General features: G+C 47.7%; 1 protein-coding gene across 1 annotated transcript in view; it reads right to left on the reverse strand.

Moving 5' to 3' along the window:
* The window catches only part of LOC137415270 (neural cell adhesion molecule 1), an 84,528-nt gene that overhangs the window by 20,846 nt on the left and 39,513 nt on the right, over positions 1 to 24,169 (reverse strand). The window contains exons 2-3 of the mRNA XM_078783957.1: positions 8,628 to 8,752; positions 8,319 to 8,499 (exon numbers count right to left, since the gene is read on the reverse strand). Of these exons, the coding sequence (XP_078640083.1) occupies positions 8,319 to 8,499; positions 8,628 to 8,752 (306 nt within the window). The remainder of the gene's footprint in view (positions 1 to 8,318; positions 8,500 to 8,627; positions 8,753 to 24,169) is intronic.

Here is a 24,169-nt window from a genome sequence, read left to right on the forward strand (position 1 = left end):
ATTTGTGAGACGCATCACGACGTGGATGAGACATTGGGGTGATTCCATCTCTCCCTCCCTAGGAGGGACTGATGATGAATTGGTAATGGCAAATTTTGATGTTCAGTTGGAGATGGCAAATTTTGATGAGAGTTGAAAATGGCAAATTTGATTGGTTAGGAGGGAGAGAAGACGAATTTGGTTTATGGGAGGAACGGGGAAGACAGTAGGGATGTTTGTTGATTTGTAAAATAGATGTTTATGGGTAGTGTTGTGTTGTGTGGATACAGTAAGGGGTAAGGGAGGGGCCATGTAGGTTACCTGGTGGGGGGGGGGGGGCGTACGATAGGAACGTACCTGTCTCACCTGGTTCCCATGTGCCCCCAGTGTGCATTACCTTATATTGCGTGCACTTTTGCGCCCTTACCACCTTACTCACTTGTTTCTTCTTTTGTCTCCCACCTCCGAGGATCTGGCTTTGGGGTAGAGAGAGAGAGGAGAGAGAGGTGCTGGCTGCGCAGTTGTGGGCCTGCACTTTCGCTGTTTGCTGCCGGGATCGATACACCATATGGACCGCAATGTTTGTGGCCACCCACAATGGACCGCAGTTCGTTTGCGGCCAAGCACCACCCGGGGATGGACCTATGGATCAACATGGCACCTATGCCATACAGGTGAACCACTAATAGTTAACACCACCAAGTGCACCACAAGAAGAGCAAGAGACACCTGCAGGGTTAGGGGTTGTCGAATTTATTTTTATTCCAATGAACAATGGTGACTGCACCGATTGGTGGTGGGGTGGTGCTTTTGATGCTCGGAAAGGGTGCTCTGCACGTTATTAAAGGCCGTCGGCCACAGAGCACTAGTGGGTTGGTGTATCGATGCTGGCAAGCGCGTTCTCTCTATGCATAACATCTGCATGTGTTCCTCCAAAAACAGGTCCTGGATCGTAGTGTAAATAGCAGCGTAGTCGTGTAAATAATGCTCCCTACCGGCTGTATGTTTAGTTTGAGAATTCTTTCCGGATTCGGTTATCCTGTGGGTGTGTTTCTGTGAGGAGAAGGGTGCAACGTCGCAGGGGGACATATTTACTCATTCGTGAATATCTGTAAAACTGTCGCACTCAGGGTAGAGTTAATAGTAGAGGGAACTACATTGCGTGCCACACTAAAGTAGGTAAAAATTTATCGGGTCGGGACGCCCCGAGGGTAGAGAAGGGTGCAATGTTGCGAATATGGAATTTGGCCTCCATATCCGCTTGTAAATATTCCCCTATTTTCTCCAATACTCCCCAACTTTCCCCAATCCCCCATTCCCTAGTCCCATTGCATGTAAATAACAATCAGTAGAGCCGACCTTCCCCTTATTCCCCCATTAAATGTCGTGCCCAGGTCCACCGCACCACACGTAGACAACTTTCGGACATCTTCCTAGTTATTCTTATTCTATGTCAGTTAAGGCCTCGTCTCCATTAATTATGACTCTTCGTTGCACCAGAATGTGATTATATGGCATCAGTAGTGAGTTTAGGACCTTTCCCATACCTCCTTCCATCTTCTTCCCCAACAATTACAACAACAACAGAGGAGATGGCGGCGGAGCGGGGGAGGATGCGTCCTCACACCGGCTCGATTAGCTCCAGACCATGCGCTCCACGGGGTTACCACGAAGGGGCTCCTTGTCAGCTCCTCGTCAAGGGCGGAGCCTGGTAAACCCCCCGCACGCACCCAATGAGAAGCAACGTGCCGATTCCACGAGGCGGAGCTAACGAGCCGAGGGCGTGTCACTCCCCGCCGGATATACGCGGCCACGCGCCGGATGTGAAGGGAGATGCGCCCCCAGCTTGAGCAGACAAGACGCCATCCGAGCGCTGCGACCTCCCCGCATCTCTGGACCGGACCGAGTCGATTCTGACCTTTGAGCCCAGGTGCACCTGGAGCCATCGCTACCCGCCTGTCCTTTCCATCAATCCCCGTGTGAGTCAGCTTTGTCCCGTTTATCTGTCGTCTGTTGGGAATAATATAAGATTGTGTCTAAGTGCTTGTCTTTCTATGCTGTCCCTCTTGTAGTTGTAATCTAACCTTCCGCCTTAATATAACCTCCTCCGGAGGTCTTGAGAACTGAACCCCTGGTGTCGTATTGTGTTATTGTAATCCAGCCGGGTGTCTTCTTTTTCTTATTGAGCCAGCATCGCGCGACTAGTCCACGTTCGGGCACAATCGGGTAACTTGTGCAGACGTGGTCATACCATAAAACCGCTCGGTAAACAACATCCAAGCCACGTCTGTAACAATATATAAATATATAAAAATATATATAAATATATATAAATATATAAATATATATAAATATATATAAATATATATAAATATATATAAATATATATAAATACATATAAATATATATATTACATCTGTCTACTTTATTACTACTATCATATGAGTACATACTTGTGTATTGAAAAATAAATAAATAAAGCACAGACATGTGTTGGACTATTACTAGTTTCTTGTTTGTATAAGTTTCAAAATTGCCCTCGTATGTTCACTGTTCACTTCTCTACTCTACGCAACGCGCAAAGCAGCTCGGAACAACGAATTAGCGATCGTGAACAAAGTAATGGCAATTTGAAACTTTGTTTGACAATTTATTTCACACAAGATAAAATAAATGTAAGCACATCATCACAGGTGCAAAGACTGACATTAATCAACTCTACAAACTTGCAAGGTGTTTGGGGAAAACGTCAGCCAATAAACAGGTTTGGTAAACACACATTTATTAGTTACGGGGGGAAAGCTGCAGTTTCATATTAGTCTAATAACAATTCATGATGGATCATTTGCGTGGCATCACCATTTGTACAATGTAACAGCCGCACCGACTCAACACAACCACACTCTACTTGCTGGGTCCCATTAATATACAATTGTAATGTACAGGGGTCACTCAATCACCAAACAAATTAGAAGGGACAGAAACCCTCATTGTCCAATTACACTAAAACACCAGTCCTGCAAATGTGCAGGCCATGTGAACACGAGATACCACCTGTGGAAATTGTTTTTGATACGTTTAAATATATTAGCAAGAGCTAATCCCAGACTCAAAAAATATCATGGATGTCGTCTGACTGGAACTACAGTGTTTCAAGTGAAAGGTCATGAGATAAATGAGAAAGATGGACGAGGAAATAAAAACCTGGAGACAAATGATACTATCATAAAAAATAGATGAAAATTGGATTGAAGGGATGCAAAGGAAATGAAGGCATTGAAGGGGAGCTATGGATATAATGGATATGAAGGGGAAGGAAAGGTGGGGATGAGGGTTGTGTTAAAGGCAATGGATATGATGGACATGGAGGAGAGGTGGATATGATGGACATGGAGAGGAGTTGGATATGATGGACATGGAGGAGAGGTGGATATGATGGACATGGAGAAGAGGTGGATATGATGGACATGGAGAAGAGGTGGATATGATGGACATGGAGAAGAGGTGGATATGATGGACATGGAGAAGAGGTGGATATGATGGACATGGAGAAGAGGTGGATATGATGGACATGGAGGAGAGGTGGATATGATGGACATGGAGGAGAGGTGGATATGATGGACATGGAGAGGAGGTGGATATGATGGACATGGAGAAGAGGTGGATATGATGCACATGGAGAGGAGGTGGATATGATGGACATGGAGAAGAGGGGGATATGATGGACATGGAGAAGAGGTGGATATGATGGACATGGAGGAGAGGTGGATATGATGGACATGGAGAGGAGGTGGATATGATGGACATGGAGAAGAGGTGGATATGATGGACATGGAGACGAGGTGGATATGATGGACATGGAGGAGAGGTGGATATGATGGAAATGGAGAAGCGGTGGATATGATGGACATTGAGAAGATGTGGATATGATGGAAATGGAGAAGAGGTGGATATGATGGACATGGAGGAGAGGTGGATGCGATAGACATGGAGAAGAGATGAATATGCTGGAAATAGAGAAGGAGAAGTAAATTTGCAGGACAACGAGAAAGATGTCTTTATGATGAATATTGAAGACAAATGTGAGGTTGGTATGAAGAATATGAAAGGTATGGAGAGATGGATAAGAATGGCGTGAATACGGAGAGATCAGACATGTATATGAAGGAGATGGAGAGATGGATAAGAATGACAAAGACGGAGGGATCAGACGTGTGTATGAATGAGATAGAAAGATGGAGAAGAATGATGTGAAGACAGACGGATCAGACGTGTATATGAAGGAGACGGAGAGATGGAGAAGAATGATGTGAAGACAGAGGGATTAGACGTGTGTATGAATGAGATGGAGAGATGGAGAAGAATGATGTGAAGACAGAGGGATCAGACGTGTATATGAAGGAGACGGAGAGATGGAGAAGAATGATGTGAAGACAGAGGGATCAGACGTGTGTATGAATGAGATGGAGAGATGGAGAAGAATGATGTGAAGACAGAGGGATCAGACGTGTATATGAAGGAGACGGAGAGATGGAGAAGAATGATGTGAAGACAGAGATTAGATGTGTACGTTTTGGAGACGGACATGGATGTAATATGAAATATGAAAAGGGAGCAAATGAAGATTGATGAAAATATAAATAATAAACAAAACCACAACAGATTTAGGGTTAAATTAATATTGTTGCATATAAACAGATATTTAACCAAATATTATGTTGAGCTTTACATGTCCAACACCCACGATTGGCAATTTAACTTTGACGTAATCAGTTTATCGTCATCATTATCAGTAGCTTTAGAAAACATGTTACTACCACTACCTGTGATGGTTCATCTTTTGCAAAATTAAGGAAATAGTTTAATCAATCGGGAGTTTTGTTGATGTGCAAATATATCTCAAATGCTTTATTGTCCATTTTCTTTGCTTTTCAACAGTTTTGATAATTCCCATTACCAATACACCTCTTTTGCGGAACATTTACTGCCTATCCAAATTATGCTAAAAATATTAAGCAAACAGCATTTGTAGGATTTTATTAAACCTCAGTTGCTGAAATAATAATTTTCTTGCAGCTTCATTTCAGAAAAGTTGCAAAAAGTCACAAACATCGAATGCTTCACCGAGGCCCTCACAAAGACAAATATATTTTCACAAATGCACACACGGGATAAATCACAAGCTTGACCGTTTCACTTTTAATTCGGAGCGCACAACGTGTACGACACATCTAACGAACCGATGGAATTTGAGGGTGCATGTTATTTTACATGCTACGGTGCAAAACGGACTTGGTAATAACAACACGGACCACGGAGCCAATGGAGCAAACACAAGCTGTGCTTTAGAAGATGTTGTTGCATTAAAGTTCATAATAAATAATGGACATCTGGCAGGACCGATTGTGATTGCTGTTGGCTCATGTTCTCACTGCATTGCTGTTAGTCTGACGTTACCTTCGTTTTGCGGGAGAGAAATATGGAAGGCAACCTGGAGCTTACACATGACGTCATCGCCTCATCTCTAAATGGGTGGGAGGCAAGGGGTGGGCTGGATTCGTGGGACGAAAAGGGAAATGGACTGTCGGTGGGGGTAGCAGGGGTCAAAGGGCGATGCTCGGCTCAGTTACCGGGTTTGGGGGTAAAGCAGGATGCAGCCAGGGTCAAAGGTTAGCTGTGGTTGCATGTGCTGTAGCAGGCAATGCGGTAACAATATAAATGACAATAATAAGATAACAATAGGCATTTCCCGTCCATCATTCATGAAACACCATCACGGGGATATTATAACACGAGGAAATAAAAATGTAAATGACCACAATTTGGAAGCGAATCGGAAGCAAATCCAAGCTCCTAAGCATTTGTACAAGGAGAGAAACAAAACCATCAATTGAAATGGCAATTCGGCTGAAGCCGAGAGCTTTTTAATAAGAATATCTCTCACTTTGAGAGTCCGTTTCTTTTGAACAAATTTCCCACACTGATGGAAATAATTTGCCATTATAACCAGGTGTTGGTGGAGTCTCGTCATCTGATACGATTTGTGGAACGTGGAGCGTCATTGTTGTACACGAGGAATGCTCACTCCATGTAGCTGAATAAGCCACCTGACGCACTCTCATCCATGCATTTGTAGGATTTCTGCGTCTGCGCATGCGTCTCCGACCACTTGGTAAATATTAAAGGTCGATAATGGGAAGTGGTCATCACTGATTGTCATTTCTTTATTGTGTAAGTAAGGATTATCATTGTGAGGATGGAAGGTGAAAGGGAAATGAGGCACAGCAGTGAAAAGGTAAGGATGAAGAAAACAAACAACAAAAAAAACAAAGGAAGATTGAAATGGACAAAGAGAGTTGTGGAAGATTAAACAAATTGATGGGGGTTTAGTCGATAACTACGTGCCGCATCATAAAAACCTCTCAGGTATTGAAACAAACTCTCTGTCTTGCTTCTCAAACCAGTTCTTCATGTTGCACATCAATGTCGCTAGAAAAATAGCTTTCCTCACAAACGATTCTTTACAAGTAACTTTGAAACCCATTTATTTCATTTGGTTCAGTGATTTTGAGGTGGTGGTCGAACGATCCGAATCCAACATCACGGACGGTAGCAACATGGGACAGGTAAACGAGAGAGCCTCTGACTCTTTCCTCAACCTCAGCTCTTTCACGAGCCTCGATTCAGTATACAAAAAAAACAAAAAAAAAACTCCCAAAATGGAGTGCATTATGCTGCCTTGCGACGGAACCATCATAGGATCAAAGTGATAAACCCACGATTCATGGATTGCCGATAATCTGGTGCAAAATTTTGGGATTCCATCCTGGTTCTGGTTCTGGCCGATACTGGTTCGGATGCGCCTAACTCTGGTTCACTTCTTGCCGCTGGCGAACCATCCCGACATTCCATCTTGCAGACACCATGGTCATCTTAAAACTTTCGATAAATAAGGCTCGTGTGGCATCCCGAGATTGGCGTAGAGTTTCGGTGATCTTTCTTACGGTCTGACGATGAATGACCTTTCGTAACGAGATTGTGCACCTCATTGGCATATATGCGGAAGCAGAGGCCTAAACCATGAGCTGTTTTACTCACACAGTGTAGTATTCTACTTTTACACAAGCAAAAGTTTAAACCTTGCTTCAGCAGAAATGAACCTAAATCTTCCTCTCGCATAAGTGAAAAACATGATACAATCACGACACAGAACCAGGCCGAAGGATTGATTTGACGTGCTGCTTAAATCTAGTCTTTTGGGTTGTAGGGTAATTTTAACCACGTGTCGAAGAAAACCCCCATTAATACCCATTGCAAAATGTATTACTATTTGCGATTAATTCGATATTTATCAACAATTAGCCGATGTTGGAGCAGCACTTTCTATGTTGGGCCATGTATTTATGAATAAACCCTCTTTGATAAATGAATGTGAGAATATGTGTGCACAAAGGGACGGTCAGGCCACTGTGATGTGCGGAGATGAAAAGTATACAAATACGGGGAGAAATGAAAAATGTATGGACAGATGGTAGATACAGGATAGAGAAAAGAAAGGTAGTTACATCAATAAATGGACAAAAGGAAAGACAATGTAGAAAACCCCAAGATTCGAGGGATGTAGATTATGTGATGAGAAATAGAGACAAATGGGAAAAATACAACACAAAAGTATATGCTTTGTGATGAGGGAAAACGGTTTGATAGAGCACGAAGGAGCCGACACACAAAGAGACTAATTGAAGGATAAGGGAATAGAAAGTGAGAAAAACACGAGGTGGATGAAAGCACGAGAGAGTTTTGGATTGACAGATATGCAAAGTCCAGCTATGGAACAAGTGGAAGATAAGCAGCAGTGAGGCCTAGTAGAGCAATTAATGAGCTTGCTGGTCCTAGGAGCTGGGCCTGTGAGCCTGATGAGATGTACAGGACGGCCATGAAAAGGAGGATGTTAAGGTGAAAAAGACAAAAAAAAGGGTCGGGAATGAGAATGCAGCAGATGAAACAGTCGGTAAGGAAAATGGGAACAAGGCCAGAGCAAGGTGAGGACAGGCCATGCGAGGTGCAGGCCAGGGTTTGATGGCGGCGCAGGCAAAGGAGGAAAATGAGGAATGGGCAGAAGGAGGAGAGGAAAAGACGAGGAAAAACAAAACATCAACCAAAATGAGTTAGCGCTTTCTTGAGAGGTAACAATATATAAGTTTGCAAAGTAAAAAATACTGAAAAGGCACCAATTTGCACATAACCAATAAAAAAGCCTGTTAATTGCACCCATCAGGCACAGCTTTTTGGGGGTTAGGTGAGTATGGCTTTAAGCAAAGGAGGTGGTGTGCCCTCACCAGGTGCTGTGGTGGGCCGTGTGGCTGTACCATGGCTCAGATGTCCAGGGTGTGACTCTCCAAATCTGTTGACTGCAAAGACCTTTACATCGTAGTGCCGACTCCACTGCAGGTCCTTCAGCGTGACGTGTCGAGCTTTGGCTGACACACGTTGCTCCTTCCATTCCCCGTGAGTACCCGCCTACCAAGGGCAATGACCGTACACAACGAAGGTGAGTGCCAGTGTGCACAGCAAACTGAATGTGATGAATGAGTAAGGATGTAGAACAAGTATGAGATATGCAGGGGATGCAAATTAAGGCCTCATACCAGTCGGTGTTTTACAATGTAGTTCAGGATAGGTTGACCACCATCATCCTGGGGGACCCAGCGAACCTCCAAAGAGTTTCCAGTAGCGCCGCGTCTCACCTTAACCTTGGGTGCGTTCGGCTCACCTGCGAGGGTGAGGAGGTCAAGGCAGAGAATCAAAGTCAAAGGTCACTTCCAAAAGTACTGGGACTTTGATCATTAGCCCCACGATGGAGAGAAATGCTCCATAACTGGGGTACGGGAGTCGGGGAGGTGGGGGTTACAGTATAAACCAGTTCAAATGTCAGACCATCTCATTACCACAAATATTTCACTGTCTGACACTTATTGTATCACTTCCACGCAAGATTATTTCAAAACCTCTCCATACCCCCACTCCCCTGCCCCCACCCATCAAGCCAAGACTGCATCCAATTGTATATCATGTTGTTACCTGGACAGAGGTTATGTTTTCACCTCTCTCTGTGTGTGTCTTTGAGTACAATATCTCAAAAAGTTGTGGACAGGTTGGGTATGTGACGAGAACGAATTGATTAGATTTTGGTGAAGATTGGAATCCGGATACGGTCATTTTTTTATTTCCACGTGATTTTACACCATTGAGTGAAAGGGCCTAAACGATAAAAACATGATATTTCAAAAAGTTCTGGATGGATTATAACAAAACTTAGTTAAAGAGGTGGTTAGGTCACAACAACAAGCGATGAGATTTTGATTCAGGTCCAGATGCAAATCCTGCCCATCAGTGGGATTCAAACATAAACTGTTTAGCATGGCGGTGGTGACTCTCCCGGGAGCCGTTCTAGCTGGTTATGCAATTACTTTCATGTTGATTGTCCTTTTTGTATCAACACACAAAAACCAATGAAGGCGTGAAATAGGATTAAGTGTTTTTCCCAATATATATTGTGAAGCAACAAGTCCTTATGAAAATAACGAGGGGTAAAAACGTCTGCACTTCGTGATCTTTTACAGCAGATAACTTTAACCATTTTGTCCTTAACTTTTTTTTTAATCAAAAGGAGCCTGTTTACATTTACCTGCTTAGCATTCACATGTGAAATGGCATCACATGACGTTCAGAAACAGGTTAAAATCATGTATGATATGCATTTGTCTACGTCCACCAACGTCCTTGTAATTCAGACTAAAGTACACTTACGTTAATGTGTGTCCTTGTCCTGCATGTGATTCATGTCAAACCTCCAGTATGGCCCTTGGATCAACACAAGGAACTAGTTTTTATGTGAAAGAACTAGTTTATATATATATATATATATATATATATATATATATAATTATATATATAATTATATATATATATATATATATATATATATATATATATATATATATATATATATATATATATATATATATATATATATATATATATATATATATATTGTTGCGGATATGGGATTTGCATCCATCCATATCCGCTTGTAAATATTCCCCTATTTCCTCAATACTTCCCAACTCTCCCCAATCCCCCATTCCCTAGTCCCATTTTCTGTAAACAACACTCTGTAGACCCGACCTCCCCCTATTTCCCCCATTAAATGTCGCACCCAGGTTCACCGCATCTCATGTAAGACAACTATAGGACATCTTGCTAGTTATTCTTAGTCTATGTCAGTTAAGGATTCGTTTCCATTAATTCTGACCCTTCGTTGCACCAGAATGTGATTGTATGGCACCGTTAGGAAGTTTAGGACCTCCCAATACCTCCCCGCAGCTCTTCCTCACAGTTCAGCAACAACAACAACAACAACAACAACGAGCGAAGGGAGTGCGCGTCCTCACTCCGGCTTGGTTGGTAGGGGTGATGGGAGGGCACCAGGCCTTCCCAACGAGCCGCCATCGAACATGTGCTCGACGGGGTTACCAAACAGGGGCTCCCTGTCAGCTCCTCGTCAAGGGCAGAGCCCGGTAACCCCCGCAACCAATGGAAGCGGCGGACCGGCCCCAGTGGGGCGGAACCAACCAGCCGAGGGCGTGTCACTCCCCGCTGAGCATGCGCAGTGAGAGGGAGGTGACGTCAGATGCGCGCTGAGCTTGGAGCAAGCAAGACCACCTCCGAGCGCTGTGAGGCCTCCCTGCATCTTTTGGACCGTGCTTTATCCTGTCCCCGAGCCAAGGTGCACCTTGTGCTATCGGCCTACCTGTCCCTTCCTGCCATCAATCCCTGTGTAAGTCTACCTTGTCCGTTTGTCCGTGGTCTGTCTGGGCTAAGATAAGACGGTATTTAAGTGCCCATCTCTTCTGTGTCTTTACCTCACTCTGCCTTGTAACTACCCCCTTTTCTCCACCACTGTAACTATACCCTCCTCCGGAGGTCTTGAGAACTGTACCCCTTGCATCGTTTCCTCTTTCCCAGTCGTCGTGTCCTTTCCATCATTGATTTAGTATAGCGCGATTTGGCCAACGTCTGGGTGAATCGGGTGAGTGTAAGGGAAGAAAAGGGGAGCAACTGTTCGGCCGCGGTAATACCACCGCTCGGTAAATAACATCCTAATCCGCGGTCCGTAACAACTGGTGTCGAGGAGTGAGATACGAGGCCCGAACCAAATTTTTAAAACAGCTAAAAAAAAAAATTTGGTCAAAATTATAAAGTACCGAAATTTGCTTTTGTTTTACAAAAACCCGAATTTTGAAAGTCGCGCTATGGCAGATCAAGACGGCTGGGTTCCGGTAGAGGAGAGTGGGGTAGAATCGACCCAGGACCCCAGGGAAGAAGTGGGGAAAATGGTGGAGGAGAGTAAAGAAGGTGTGGTTGAGGGGGTATCAGGTGCACAAAATGGCGCCCTCGCGCACGTGGTTGGTTACAGCGGCACCAAATTTTGCCGCGCCCGTGACCGTAGCAGCGGGCTTTGATGTGGGGGACTTCCTGGCGCAATTCACCGAGATGCTGAGAATAGAGGGGGAGAAATTGATTGATAAAATGGCGAGGGACAGAGTCGCATATGAGGTAAGGGAAGCGGAGAGGGACAGAGACCGCAGGGTGGGCGAGAGAGTCCCAAGGGTGCACGACGAGGTAACGCGGGTCGAGAAGCACTGGTTGAGCGAAACGGAGGAAAGCGCGGGTACAATGATGGGGGTAGAAATCGCGACACGGGGTTTGGAAAAGCCGGCGACCGATGAGGTAGAGGGAATTTTATTAAAACCAACGGTCGTCGAGGGGAACAAAGACAAAGCAGTAGTGGGTACGATTAAAATTGAAGAGATGACGGAGGTAGCCCGGGAATTGCAGGGAGAAATGGAATATGTACAAAGTCCCTGCTCAAATCATAATGGTGTGCTCACTAACCAAATAAAGAGTTTGCATGTTTTGGTGCAGGGAGGAAGAAGAACCCCGAAGGTGAGACGTGCTGTGTATTGTGCGGGGAGATTTTGTAAGAAGATGTTTGGCGACAAAAGAACTTTCGCGCGCTTGGGATCGAGGAGGCATCCGGGCGTTGGTGAAGGGTCCCGTGTGAGTAAAAATGGCACGCGTGTGAGGAAAAACTGTGCGTCAAAGGGTGAGCGTGTTACGAAGCGCGAGTGTGATACCAAGTGCGAGCGAGAATGCACGTCGGGGTGTATGGGGTGTGACACAGGGAGTGAGAGCAATACGGAGTGTACGTGCGAGGGTGAGTGTGACACGGAGAGTAAGGTGGTGGTGGAACGTGTGTGAGGAAGCACACCTGAGTTGGTGGTATCGCGAGTGTGGGAGAGCCCATGTGAGCGCGTTAGTGGGTGGATGCCAGAGTGCACGCCCATGGTGAGTGTTACGGAGGACGTAACGGAGGAGAGGTGTGGACCGAGGTATGCGCAAGAGGAGTGGTGTGTAACAGGGAGAGCGTTGGTGGAATGGACGGACGGCGTTGGAATGCCGGGTTTTGTGAGGGTGAAAGGGGTAGCGTATGCGTGTGAGGATGCCGGTGAAGCATCGACGGTAACCGGGTTAGCGGTTAGAGCGACGGACAGCCGATGCGAGCACTCGGTGCGAGGAGCCCTTTGTTGGATGCGAGGCCCGGCGCGGATCGAAGCTGCGTCGTTTCTCTTCGAAGCGTCGTTGCCGATTCGGGCTTGGCCCCGCCCGGCACGGTCGAGTCCGGGCCTTGTCGAGCCAGGCGACCGGTCCGGTTCAAGGGCGAGTGGGATGAAGCGGCACGGTGCCCCCTCGCGGGGACGGGGTTCCGACCGAGGGAGATTGAGCCATCGGGCCCGGGACCGCAAGGTGCCGCGCCGAGATGGTGCGTGGAATCTCGGCCCGACCAAACCACCTCCCTTGAACCGAAAGCCGGACGGATTCAACCTGCAGGCGACCAAACCACCCGAATTCATTGCTCGGCTTTGCGAAGCCGAGTTTAATGATGTCATGACGCACCGAGGCTAGGATATAGCGGACTGTGATGATGGTGATTTGATCCGAAATTTCGAAAAGTAAATAGAATTGGCAGATGATTGGCAAATTTTTGATTGGTTGGAATTTGGTAAGCAAAATTGGTAGTGGAACGTCCCCGATGTGGTGGGATGGCAACTCTGTCATCCCTCACAGCGGGGGGCAAAGGAGCACAAGATTATGGGGTGTATGGCAGTGAAAACTAGTCCGGGTGGGTTAGGATATTGTGTGTAGGGCCCTAGAAGATGACATTAGGTAACGTTAAGATTAGTTAGTGACAAGGATACCTGTAGTGGGGACGCAGGTAGATTAGTGTGGATGATAATGACGTGGTATGTGCTTAGTTTAAAGGGAAGACGGGGAGCACTAAGTTAGCAGGGCAACAGGTAGTTGAGATGATGCCGTGTGAGTGTTGGAGGTGTATTCAAGTGTATTGAGCAGGGTATGAGTAACTGATTGTGATTGTGAGTAGTAGTGTGATTGAACAGGTGTGATTGACCAGGTGTGATTGCACAGGTGTGCAACTGGACAGGTGTGTGGAGCAGTGTTTGAGTGATGGTGATGTGTGTTGTGTTGACCAAATGGTCCAGGGAGAAGGAGGGTGCAGGTGGCACCAGGTGTGAGTGCACAGGTGTGCAACAACAGGTATGAGGAACAGGTATGTGGAATAAATGGTAGTGTGGAATATATGGAGTATGGGAATGGATGGTCGTGGAGTGAGCATGGTGGAAACAATGGAGTGGAGTGGATGGTGCGAAGGTGTGAATGGGGGAAGAGTGGACCCCCATCACGGATACCCGGGGCGGGTAGTGTAAGTGTTAGGTGGAGGGTACAGGTAAATTGTGGTTGGATATTGGCATCTGTGGTGCGGGTGAAAGAATGGTCTTTGGATGGGTGCATTAGTGTTGTGGAAATGGCTGGGCGTGTAGCCTGTTAGTGTGTGTAGTTGGTTTGGGCACTCCACCACTGTGAGGATGTCGGCCAGGTGAGGCCGCAGGTGGGCTCTGGGAGCCGGTAGTTGTGGATGGGGCCCGAGGATCCGGAGGACGGACCCGGGTAGCCCAGTGCCAGAGGGCACCAAGGGGTGACAGAGCCAGGAGAGGGCCTTCCCCAGTTAGATAGGTTAGGGTGAGGAGCAGGTAAGCTCGGGTGGCAACTACAGTGGTGGAGGTGTGCAGGTGGGTAGACCTGCTGGGAGAGCTACACGTCGCAGCCCAGAAATTGTGCGAGAGCACCGGGAGATGAATCGGGGGAGTGAGACCCCAAATTGAGAAGCACCACAGTTTGGTCAATGGGAATTGGTTTTTAGAACCCATAGAGTAAGTTGGCCAATGGATTGGCAGGGAAAGACCCCGGGTAGTGTAAAGTGTGTTAATGTCATTTAGAGGATAGTTAGGATTGAAGTCTCCTCGCACCATCTACATGCACTCACCTGAAGTAAAGATGACGTACCTCCACACCATGCCATGTTTTGTTATTTTACTGTGCAAATGTTTGGAATGTGAGACGCATCATGACGTGGGTGTGACATTGTGCTTGATGTTCCATCTCTTCCTCCTTATGAGGATTGATGACGAATTGGGTGATGGCAAATTTTGGTTAGAGGGATTGTGGTGACTAATTTGGTATTGGAGAAATATGGGGAGACGAGACATTAGCGACGAATTTGTAAATGTGTAGATTTTTGTACATATGGGGTAAGGGCAAGGGTAGGGTAGGTGACAGGGGGGTGACGTACGGTAGGGACGAGCTTTCTCACTTCGCCCTCCGTACGCATTTCGCCTTGCATTGCCTTATTGATGTGTACCCTTGTGACCTTACCCCTCGCTCAATTGTCTTTCCCCTTTTGTCTCCCACATGACCTGTGCGCCATTGGGCGCCGAGGGGAGCGTTCGTGGGTCGGCCATTGTGCGCCCGAAATTCCCAGAACCAGCTGTCTGCATCGATGCACCACATTATGGACCACATGTCTGTGGCCGAGCACCACTTATGGACCCCATGGGTTGGGGCATGGCCCCTCTGCTGGAACCGGCCATGAGGGCCCGAAATCTTGCTGGCGGATCTTGGCCACAGGGCACCGATGCCCCACAGGTGAACCACACTAGTCGGCCCTGTGGGCCATAAATAAAATAAATAAAAAGGACACATTGGGTGCAAGTTTTAATACAAATAGGCCGCCAGTAAGCAAAGCAAAAGAATGACAACATCTGGAAGACCAAATAATAATAACCAGCAGAGGGAGCCGAAGAGCAAGAGACCACCTGCAGGGTTAGGGGTTGTTGTTTTTATTTTGATGAACTCTGGTGACTGCACCGATTGGTGCTTGGGTGTGTATTGGTGCGTTTTTAGATGCTTTAATGGTGCATTGATGCAGAGCAGACTGTCTCCCCCCCAGAAAGAACAATCACAGGTCCTGGGTTAGTTTTGTAAATAAAAATAGCGTCATTGTAAATAATTCTCCCCACCGTCAGTGTGTAGTTTGAAGACCATTCCGCAATTCGGTTAACTGTGGGCGTAAGTCTGTTAGGCAGGGTGCAATGGAGCAGCGGGACACATTTATTTATGTTTTAAAACTGTCGCACTCAGGGTCAGGTTAAAAGTAGAGGGAACTACACCTACGTGTCACACTAAAAGTAAAAGTTGTAAGCCCGGGACGTGCCTAAGAGGAGGAGGGTGCAGTGTTGCGGAGATGAGGACTGTATTTTTTTGATTGTGTGCTGTACTATTATTACTATTGTTTATTCTGCGCCCCCCTACCTCCGGAGCTGTGTAAAGGTGAAAGGGCATCCCATAATTAGTCCACAAGCATACACGTCAGCCAAGTAATAGAATACCCCTGTTGATAGTTATCTCTTATTCTGTGTTTTAGAGTAAGGCTGTGTCTCCCATTAATTGAAGTACTCCATTGCACCAGTGAAAGAGAATAGATCTCCTTTCATTCCCATCCCCAAAATCCCCATTTCCTTCACATCCCCTCTCGTCATTGCCGAGCCTCGATTGCCCATATTACCTCCCCTCCAAAAACCACCATTGAACCTGTGCTCTCGTCGGAGAAGAAAGGCGTGCCCGCCCGTCGTCATCAAGGGCGGAGCCAGAGGGTCGCGCGACCAACCAGGGCCGAGGTGAGCACCCCGATGGGCGTGTCCAAAAGGCCGGCGGCTTAATCGCCGGAGGCATTATAAAGGCACGCACGCAGGAAGCAAGTGAGTCGGTTGGTCACAAAGAGTCGGTTGCCAGAAGAGTTGGTCGTCAAGAGAGAGTGGTGAGGAGTCAGTCAGTGGAGTCGGTGGTCAGTTGGTTGAGTTGGTCACAAAGAGTTGGTCGTCAAGAGAGAGTCGTGAAGAGTCAGTCAGTGGAGTCGGTGGTCAGTTGGTTGCGGTGAGGAGTCGGTGGTGGCGGTCAGTGGTTGCGGTGAGGAGTCGGTGGTGGCGGTCAGTGGTTGCGTTGGTTGCGGTGAGGAGTCGAGGAGGGAGGAGATCAGAAGACAGGAGGCCTTGAGTTGGACTAAGCAAGAGAGGAAGTTGTTGGACTGGGTGGGACTAAGAAAGAGAGAGAAAGAGTCCTGAAGCTTGTGAGGGAAGGAGAGAGAACCCGTCACACCAACCCCCCAAGCTCCGCGTTGGCTCCACCAAGCGTTCACCTCCACCAAGGCTCCACCAAGCGTTCACCTCCACCAAAGCTCCACCAAGCTCCGCGTTGGCTCCACCAAGCGTTCACCTCCAGCCATCCACCTCCTGCCATTCCTGTCATTCCCCGCGTGAGTCTGTCTGCTGTTTGTTCTGTCCTGGGTTAATTAAGTCTGTATAAGCTAGTATTTTCCCTGTGTCACCTGCGTCTTATGTGCTTGTAAATAAACGTGACTGCTTTCTTTTTGCTTGTGTGTAAATAGTCAATAAATTCAGTAGTATTTCCAAACCTTTCTTTGCCTTCGTTTTCCTCTTTGCATTCGTCGCCTTTGTCTTTTCCCTATTGACTAGCTGCGGTGCGACCCGGCCAACGTTTGGGTGGGATCGGGTGAGTCGGGGATCCTGTTAGGTCGCGGTAATACACCACCGCTCGGTCATCATAACATCTAAACCGCGATCTGTAACAATATATATATACAGTATATATATTGTTACGGACACGGTTTTTGGATGTTATTTTACCGAGCGGTGGTGTATTTAACCGCGTCCGAACAGTTACTCCCCGATTAGAACCCGATTCCAACCGAACGTTGACTAATCGCGCTACAGATATTCAATTGGGAAACCTCTAAAGCGACCGAAAGAGAAGAAGAGAGAAGAAAGACAGAGTTTGGAGGAAGAACAGATTTATTATACACACACAAGCAATATTTTAGAGCGACCAATATTATTTACAGCAATAGATGGAAAAGAGCAGTCACACAGTGCATTGTTAACTTATTCTATTTCATTTACTTAATCCCCAAGACAAACGAGTAGGACAGGACGTTCACACTCACACGGTGGATATTGCAGGCAGGTAATGGCTCGAGGAGTCGAGGTTGATTGCTTGAGAGGAAGGCAAAGTCGGAGGCCGCAGCACCCCTCGCGGTTTTGGCGGGAAAACCTCCGTCGCGTATCCGCGGCCGTCACGCGCTGGCTCGGCACACCTGCTCCTCTTCCTGGGGTGGAGCCGTCTCCCTCCGTTCAGCGCGTCTCTCCAACGACAGGGGGGTATTGCAGGCAGGCAGGTAGGTAGGTAGGTAGGGCTTGCGGTGGATTACGCTCCTCTTCCAGGTCATCCCCCAGCGTATCTCTCAAGGCCTCTCTTTGGTGCAGCCTCGTTGCTCCTCTCCAGCTCATCTCCAGTCATCTCTCCTCCCCTAAAGCAGTCCCCTGCAGTCGCTTTTATCACCTCCAGCGAAATCAAGCCGCCGACTCCGAGGGCACGCCTACCGGGTCACTCACCGCGGTGTTGATTGGCTGTTAGGGCTGGTTCACTCCTTCCCTCTTACGACGAGGTGGAGACACGCCTTTCTTCCCCAACCTTACCTCGTGGCCAATGGTGGTTTGAAGAAAACCAGCCAAAATGCAGAAGGCAATTGGAAGGGAGGTTTTGGGGAAACTGGAAGGGCCTATGCTTATTTTGTTTGATACAATGCAAAGTCAATCTAGTGGAAAACACATACTTAGCCTACATGGAATAAGGAAATACACTATTTAAAAGATATATCGTGACCTGCGTGTATGTTCTATGAAATTAATTAGGAGGACGGCTGCGACCATTATTTACATTACCAGGATGTTACCATACCAAAACCATACTCTTCACATCCGTTACCCTTCCTCCAAAATTGTTACACTCCTCAAAACCCGTTACACTTCTCAAAACCCGTTACACTTCTCAAAATCGTTACACTGCACCCTCCTTTCTTCAGGCACGTCCTCGGGCCTACTAGACTTAACTGAGTGTGACATGTAGGTGTAATTCCCTCTACAATTAACCTGACCCTGAGTGTGACAATTTTAAAACACAAATAAGTATGTCCCCCTATTGCATTGCATCCTGTCTAACAGACTCAAGCCCACAGCTAACCGAATTACGGAATTATTCTGAAACTATACATTTACGGTGGGGAGCATTATTTACAATGACGTGATTTCTTATTTACAACGCAACCCAGGACCTGTGTGGTTTTTTCTTTTCTTTTTAGGGAACAAGAGAAAGAAATTCCTGTTGGGAGGGAGGAGACAGCACGCATTGCATCGATGCACCAGTACCAGTACCAATACCACCAAAGCACCCAAAAGCACCCAAAAGCACCACCAGCACCACAAAGCACCACTCGGTGCGCAGTCACCATGGTTCATAATAAACTCAACAAAACAACTGGTGGTGGTCTTCTCCTTCTCTGCTGGGCCGATGTTCTTCCCGACGTCTTCTGGCTTCATGCGGCCTATTTGGACATACTAAAAAAACACAACTTGTGTCCATTTTTATTTAGGGCCTCAGGGGCCAACTAAGGGTGGTCCACCTGTTTAGCATAGGTGCCACCTTACCGAGGTCCGCAAGCAAGATTCCCTGGCCACTATGGCCGGTTTCCAACAGAGGTGCCCTGCCCCAGAACCTGGGGTCCATCAAGTGGTACTTGGCCGCCGAACAGCGGTCCATAAAGTGGTACATCAACGCAATGCGTGCTGGTTCTGGGAATCTCGGGCGCACAATGGCCACCTCACGCACGCTCCCCTCGGCACCCAATGGCGCACAGGTCATGTGGGAGACAAAAGAAAGACAATTGAGCGAGGGGTAAGGTCACAAGGGTACACGTCAAACAAGGCAATGCAAGGTGAAATGCGTACGGAGGGCGAAGTGAGAAAGCTCGTCCCTACCGTACGTCACCCCCCTGTCACCTACACTACCCTTGCTCTTACCCCATATTTACAAAATCTACCCATTTACAAATTCGTCACTACTGTCACGTCTTCCCCATATTTCCCTTATACCAAATTCGTCACCACAATCCCTCTACTTCAAAATTTGCCATCATCAAATTCATCATCAATCCTCATAAGGAGGCAGAGATGGAACATCAAAGCACAATGTCACACCCACGTCATGATGCGTCTCACAACCCAAACATTTGCACAGTAAAAAAAATAATCAAACATGGCATGGTGTGGAGTACCTGTCACCTCAGGTGAGTGGATGCAGATGGTGTGAGGAGATCCTTCATCCTAACTATCCTCTAAATGATTTTAACACACTTTACACTACCCGGGGTCTTTCCCTGCCAATTCATTGGCCAACTTACACTATGGGTTCTAATAACCAATTCCCATTGGCCAAACTGTGGTGCTCCTCAATTTTGGGGTCTCACTCCCCCGATTCATCTCCCGGTGCTCTAGCACAATTTCTGGGCTGCGACGTGTACCTCTCCCAACAGGTCTACCCACCTGCACACCTCCACCACTGTAGTTGCCACCCGAGCTTACCTAGCTCCTCACCCTAACCTATCTAACTGGGGGCAGCCCCTCTCCTGGCTCTGTCACCCCTTGGTGCCCTCTGGCACTGGGCTACCCGGGTCCGTCCTCCGGATCCTCGGGCCCCATCCACACAACTACTACCGGCTCCCAGAGCCCACCTGCGGCCTCACCTGGCCGACATCCTTACAGTGGTGGAGTGCCCAAACCAACTACACACACTAACAGGCTACACGCCCAGCCATTTCCACAACACCAACGCACCCATCCACATACCATTCTGTCACCCGCACCACAGATGCCAATATCCAACTACAATTTACCTATACCCTCTACCTAACACTTACACTACCCGCCCCGGGTATCCGTGATGGGGGTCCACTCTTCCCCCATTCACACCTTCGCACCATCCACTCCACTCCACAATTTCCACCATACTCACTCCACGACCATCCATTCCAATACTCCAGATATTCCACACTACCATTTATTCCACACAGCCACATACACCTGTTCTTCATTCACCTGTCGTTGCACACCTGTGCAATCATACCTGGTGCCACCTGCACCCTCCTTTCTTCCTGGACCATTTGGTCAACACAACACGCAATCACCACTACTCCCTCATACACTGCTCCACACACCTGTTCAGTTGCACACCTGTGCAATCACACCTGTTCCATTCTCCCACACACGGCATCATCTCAGCTAACTCCTCCCCTCTGAAACTTGCGCTTCCCAGTCGTCCCTTTAAACTATTGCGCTCCCACGTCATTATCAACCACACTAACCTACCTGCGTCCCCACTACAGGTATCAGTCACTAACTAACCTTATCGTTACCTAAGGTCATCTTCGCTAGATCCCTATCATTATCCAAGCCCTCCCTGGCTCGTTTTCACTGCCATAAACCCCATAATCTATAGCGCATTTGCCCCCACCTGTGAGGGATGGTGGATTTGCCATCCCACCACATCGGGGGTCTCTCACTACCAATTTCGCTCGTCCAAATCCAACAATTCAAAAATTTTCCATTTACTGCCAATTCTATTCACTTTTCTAAATTTCGTTTCAAATCACTACTATCACTATCACCATCACCCGTCTACTTATTACATCCTCTCGGTGCGCCAATTCACATCACCCGTCTACTTATTACATCCTCTCGGTGCGCCAATTCACATCTACAGCCCGGCTTCGTACAGCCGAGCAATGAACGCGGGTCGTTTTTTTTTTGCCAGCGGCTGGATACGTCCCGCATTCGGGGCAGGGACGGAGGCTTACCCGGGCCGAGATCCCATGCACCACTTCGGCGTGGAGCCATCCAATGTCCCGATCTCGACCTGCCGGCACGTCTCAATAGAAAGTGGTCGCCATGACGACCCTTCCTATCGAGCTGCCCGCTCCGCCTTGTGGAGCCCGGACGCGGCCGCTCCACGCGAGGCCCAGCGTGGATCGCGCACGGCGGTCCTTTCGAACCCGCCGTGGCTCGGATCTCCGCTGGTTCTCGCGGCACGCGAAGCCCGGCACGCACCGAGGGCCCGATCCGGCTAAAAGTCGACCTAACCTTTAACCCGGTTACCGTCGACGCTTCACCTGCAGGCTTACATGCATACGCTACCTCTTTCTTGCTCATACATGCAGCCGTTCCCATTCTCCTCGTACCTTTTCTTTCACACCTCGGTACACTCACTCCGCTCACCGACTTGGTCACACACCTGACCACCGAACACTTTGGCACACATTCGTTGCTCGCACACCTCACCAATACACCTCTTCGCGCCCCTTTCTCGGTCACCTCCTTTGTGACAATCACAGGTGTGCTCTCACCCGCACACCCAACCACGTGTCTCACTACCAATTCCAGCGTGCATTCCCACTCACGCTCTACCATTCCAGGTGTGCATCCTTCCATCCCAGGTGTACATCCTCGCTCACCTATCACAACCAGCTCACGCTCCGTTTCACTCTCACTACTCTCACCTCCACTCTCAGTCGCGCACTCACCCTTACTCTTGACAGCATGCGCTTTCCCCATGCACCCGTCCGTTACACACCTTTCTCGCGCATCCTCCCGCGCACACTTCTTCGTTACTTCCTCCGTAACACTCACCACAGGCATGCATTCTCCCTTACTCTTGACAGCATGCGCTTTCCCCATGCACCCGTCCGTTACACACCTTTCTCGCGCGTCCTCCCGCGCACACTTTTTCGTTACTTCCTCCGTAACACTCACCACACCACGCTTCCCTGTGCTCCCTCGCACACGCGCTTTGACCAATTCACTCTTGACGGCACACTCACTCCTCGGCGTGCACTTTTTCCTCACACACCCCATGGTCGGACATTCTCGCACACCCCTTTTTTCGCACACCTGTCCTGTCACACACCTCACCAACGGCCTTTCACGAACACCCGGATCCAAACCAATCCCCAAGCCGACTGAATCTCCCCTCACATCATGTACATTGCCACTCACCTCCGTACCTCGTCGCACCTTCTCTGCCACCTGCAAACTTTTTATTTGGTTAGTGAGCACCGCATCATGATTTGAACACAGACCTTGTACACATTCCATCACCTCCTCCCGGATTTCTCTCTTAGTTTCTGTCCGTCCCCTCTTAATTTCACTCACCTCTTCTCCCACTTCCTCTAATTTTTCCTTTACCTCTTTCAGCTCCCGGTGCGCCCCCTCGATTTCTTCCTCCATTGCTACTTTAACCGTTTCTATGTGCGTCCTTACCTCCCGGTCCTTCGTCTCCATTACTTCTGTCACCTCTTCCAACCTCTTCGTCAATCCCTCATGTACCATTTGACATTCCTTTTGTGTCGCTATTAATTCATTTTTAATGTCCTTTTGTGTCGCTTTTAAACCCCCGATGATTGCAGTGTTCTTTTCCACTTGGTCCGCTAGTTCTTTTTGTCCCACCGTCAGCTGTTCTACTCCTTTCGTCAGATCTTCTATTCCCCCCTGTAACTTTACCGTATTATTTCTCACCTCTTTCTCGATACGCTTTTCGCCTCGCTTTACCTCCTCGCGTAGCCCCGAGACCTCCTCACTCACCCCTCGTCGTATTTCCTCCATCTGGTTCCCCATCTGTTCGATTTCCCGGGCGGATTGTTCCCCTATTTCCCGCAATTTGTCCTCCATCCTATTTTCTAACCCCATTAACCCATTTTTCACCCCTTCTATCCCATTGTCTAACCCCTCAAATTTCTTGTCTAATCCCTCAAATTTCTTGTCTAATCCCTCACCGGTACCCCTCATTTGGCCCTCCAATCGCTCACCCTGAGCATCCATCCGGTTCCCCATTACCCCCATTTGGTCCTCCAATCGCTCACCCTGAGCATCCATCCGGTTCCCCATTACCCCCAATTGGTTCCTCATTACCCCCAATTGCTCACTATTCTGGGCCATAAGGGCCTTCATTTGTATAAAAAAAAGGTTCAAATCCATTGGCATCTCCGGTTCGCCGACTGCGACCATGGGCGTGGCTAAATGTGGCGCCGCTGTAATCACGTGCGCTAGAGCGCCATTTTGTGCACCTGAAATTCCCGCAACCACATTGCCATTTTCCTCCTCCCTTTCTTCCACATACATTTCCCCTGGTTCCTGGGTTACCCCTAACCCGTCTATCTCCCCACCGACATCCGATCGCCTTGATTGTCCATGGCGCGATCTAAAAATTCGGGTTTTATAAAACACAATTTCGTCCGCTTTATAATTTTGAGCGCGTGCAGCGCGCTCCGGGTCGATCTCACTCCCCGACACCAATTGTTACTCTAATAGTACAATTGGTGTTCCAAAATTTGGGCTAAATAAATTTAGTCCCAGGTTCGAATCCAACTCCTGACAACCAATTGTTACGGACACGGTTTTTGGATGTTATTTTACCGAGCGGTGGTGTATTTAACCGCGTCCGAACAGTTACTCCCCGATTAGAACCCGATTCCAACCGAACGTTGACTAATCGCGCTACAGATATTCAATTGGGAAACCTCTAAAGCGACCGAAAGAGAAGAAGAGAGAAGAAAGACAGAGTTTGGAGGAAGAACAGATTTATTATACACACACAAGCAATATTTTAGAGCGACCAATATTATTTACAGCAATAGATGGAAAAGAGCAGTCACACAGTGCATTGTTAACTTATTCTATTTCATTTACTTAATCCCCAAGACAAACGAGTAGGACAGGACGTTCACACTCACACGGTGGATATTGCAGGC

This window comes from Myxine glutinosa, chromosome 8, assembly GCF_964187855.1.
Source record: "Myxine glutinosa chromosome 8, kmMyxGlut1.1, whole genome shotgun sequence".
Classification (NCBI taxonomy): domain Eukaryota; kingdom Metazoa; phylum Chordata; class Myxini; order Myxiniformes; family Myxinidae; genus Myxine; species Myxine glutinosa.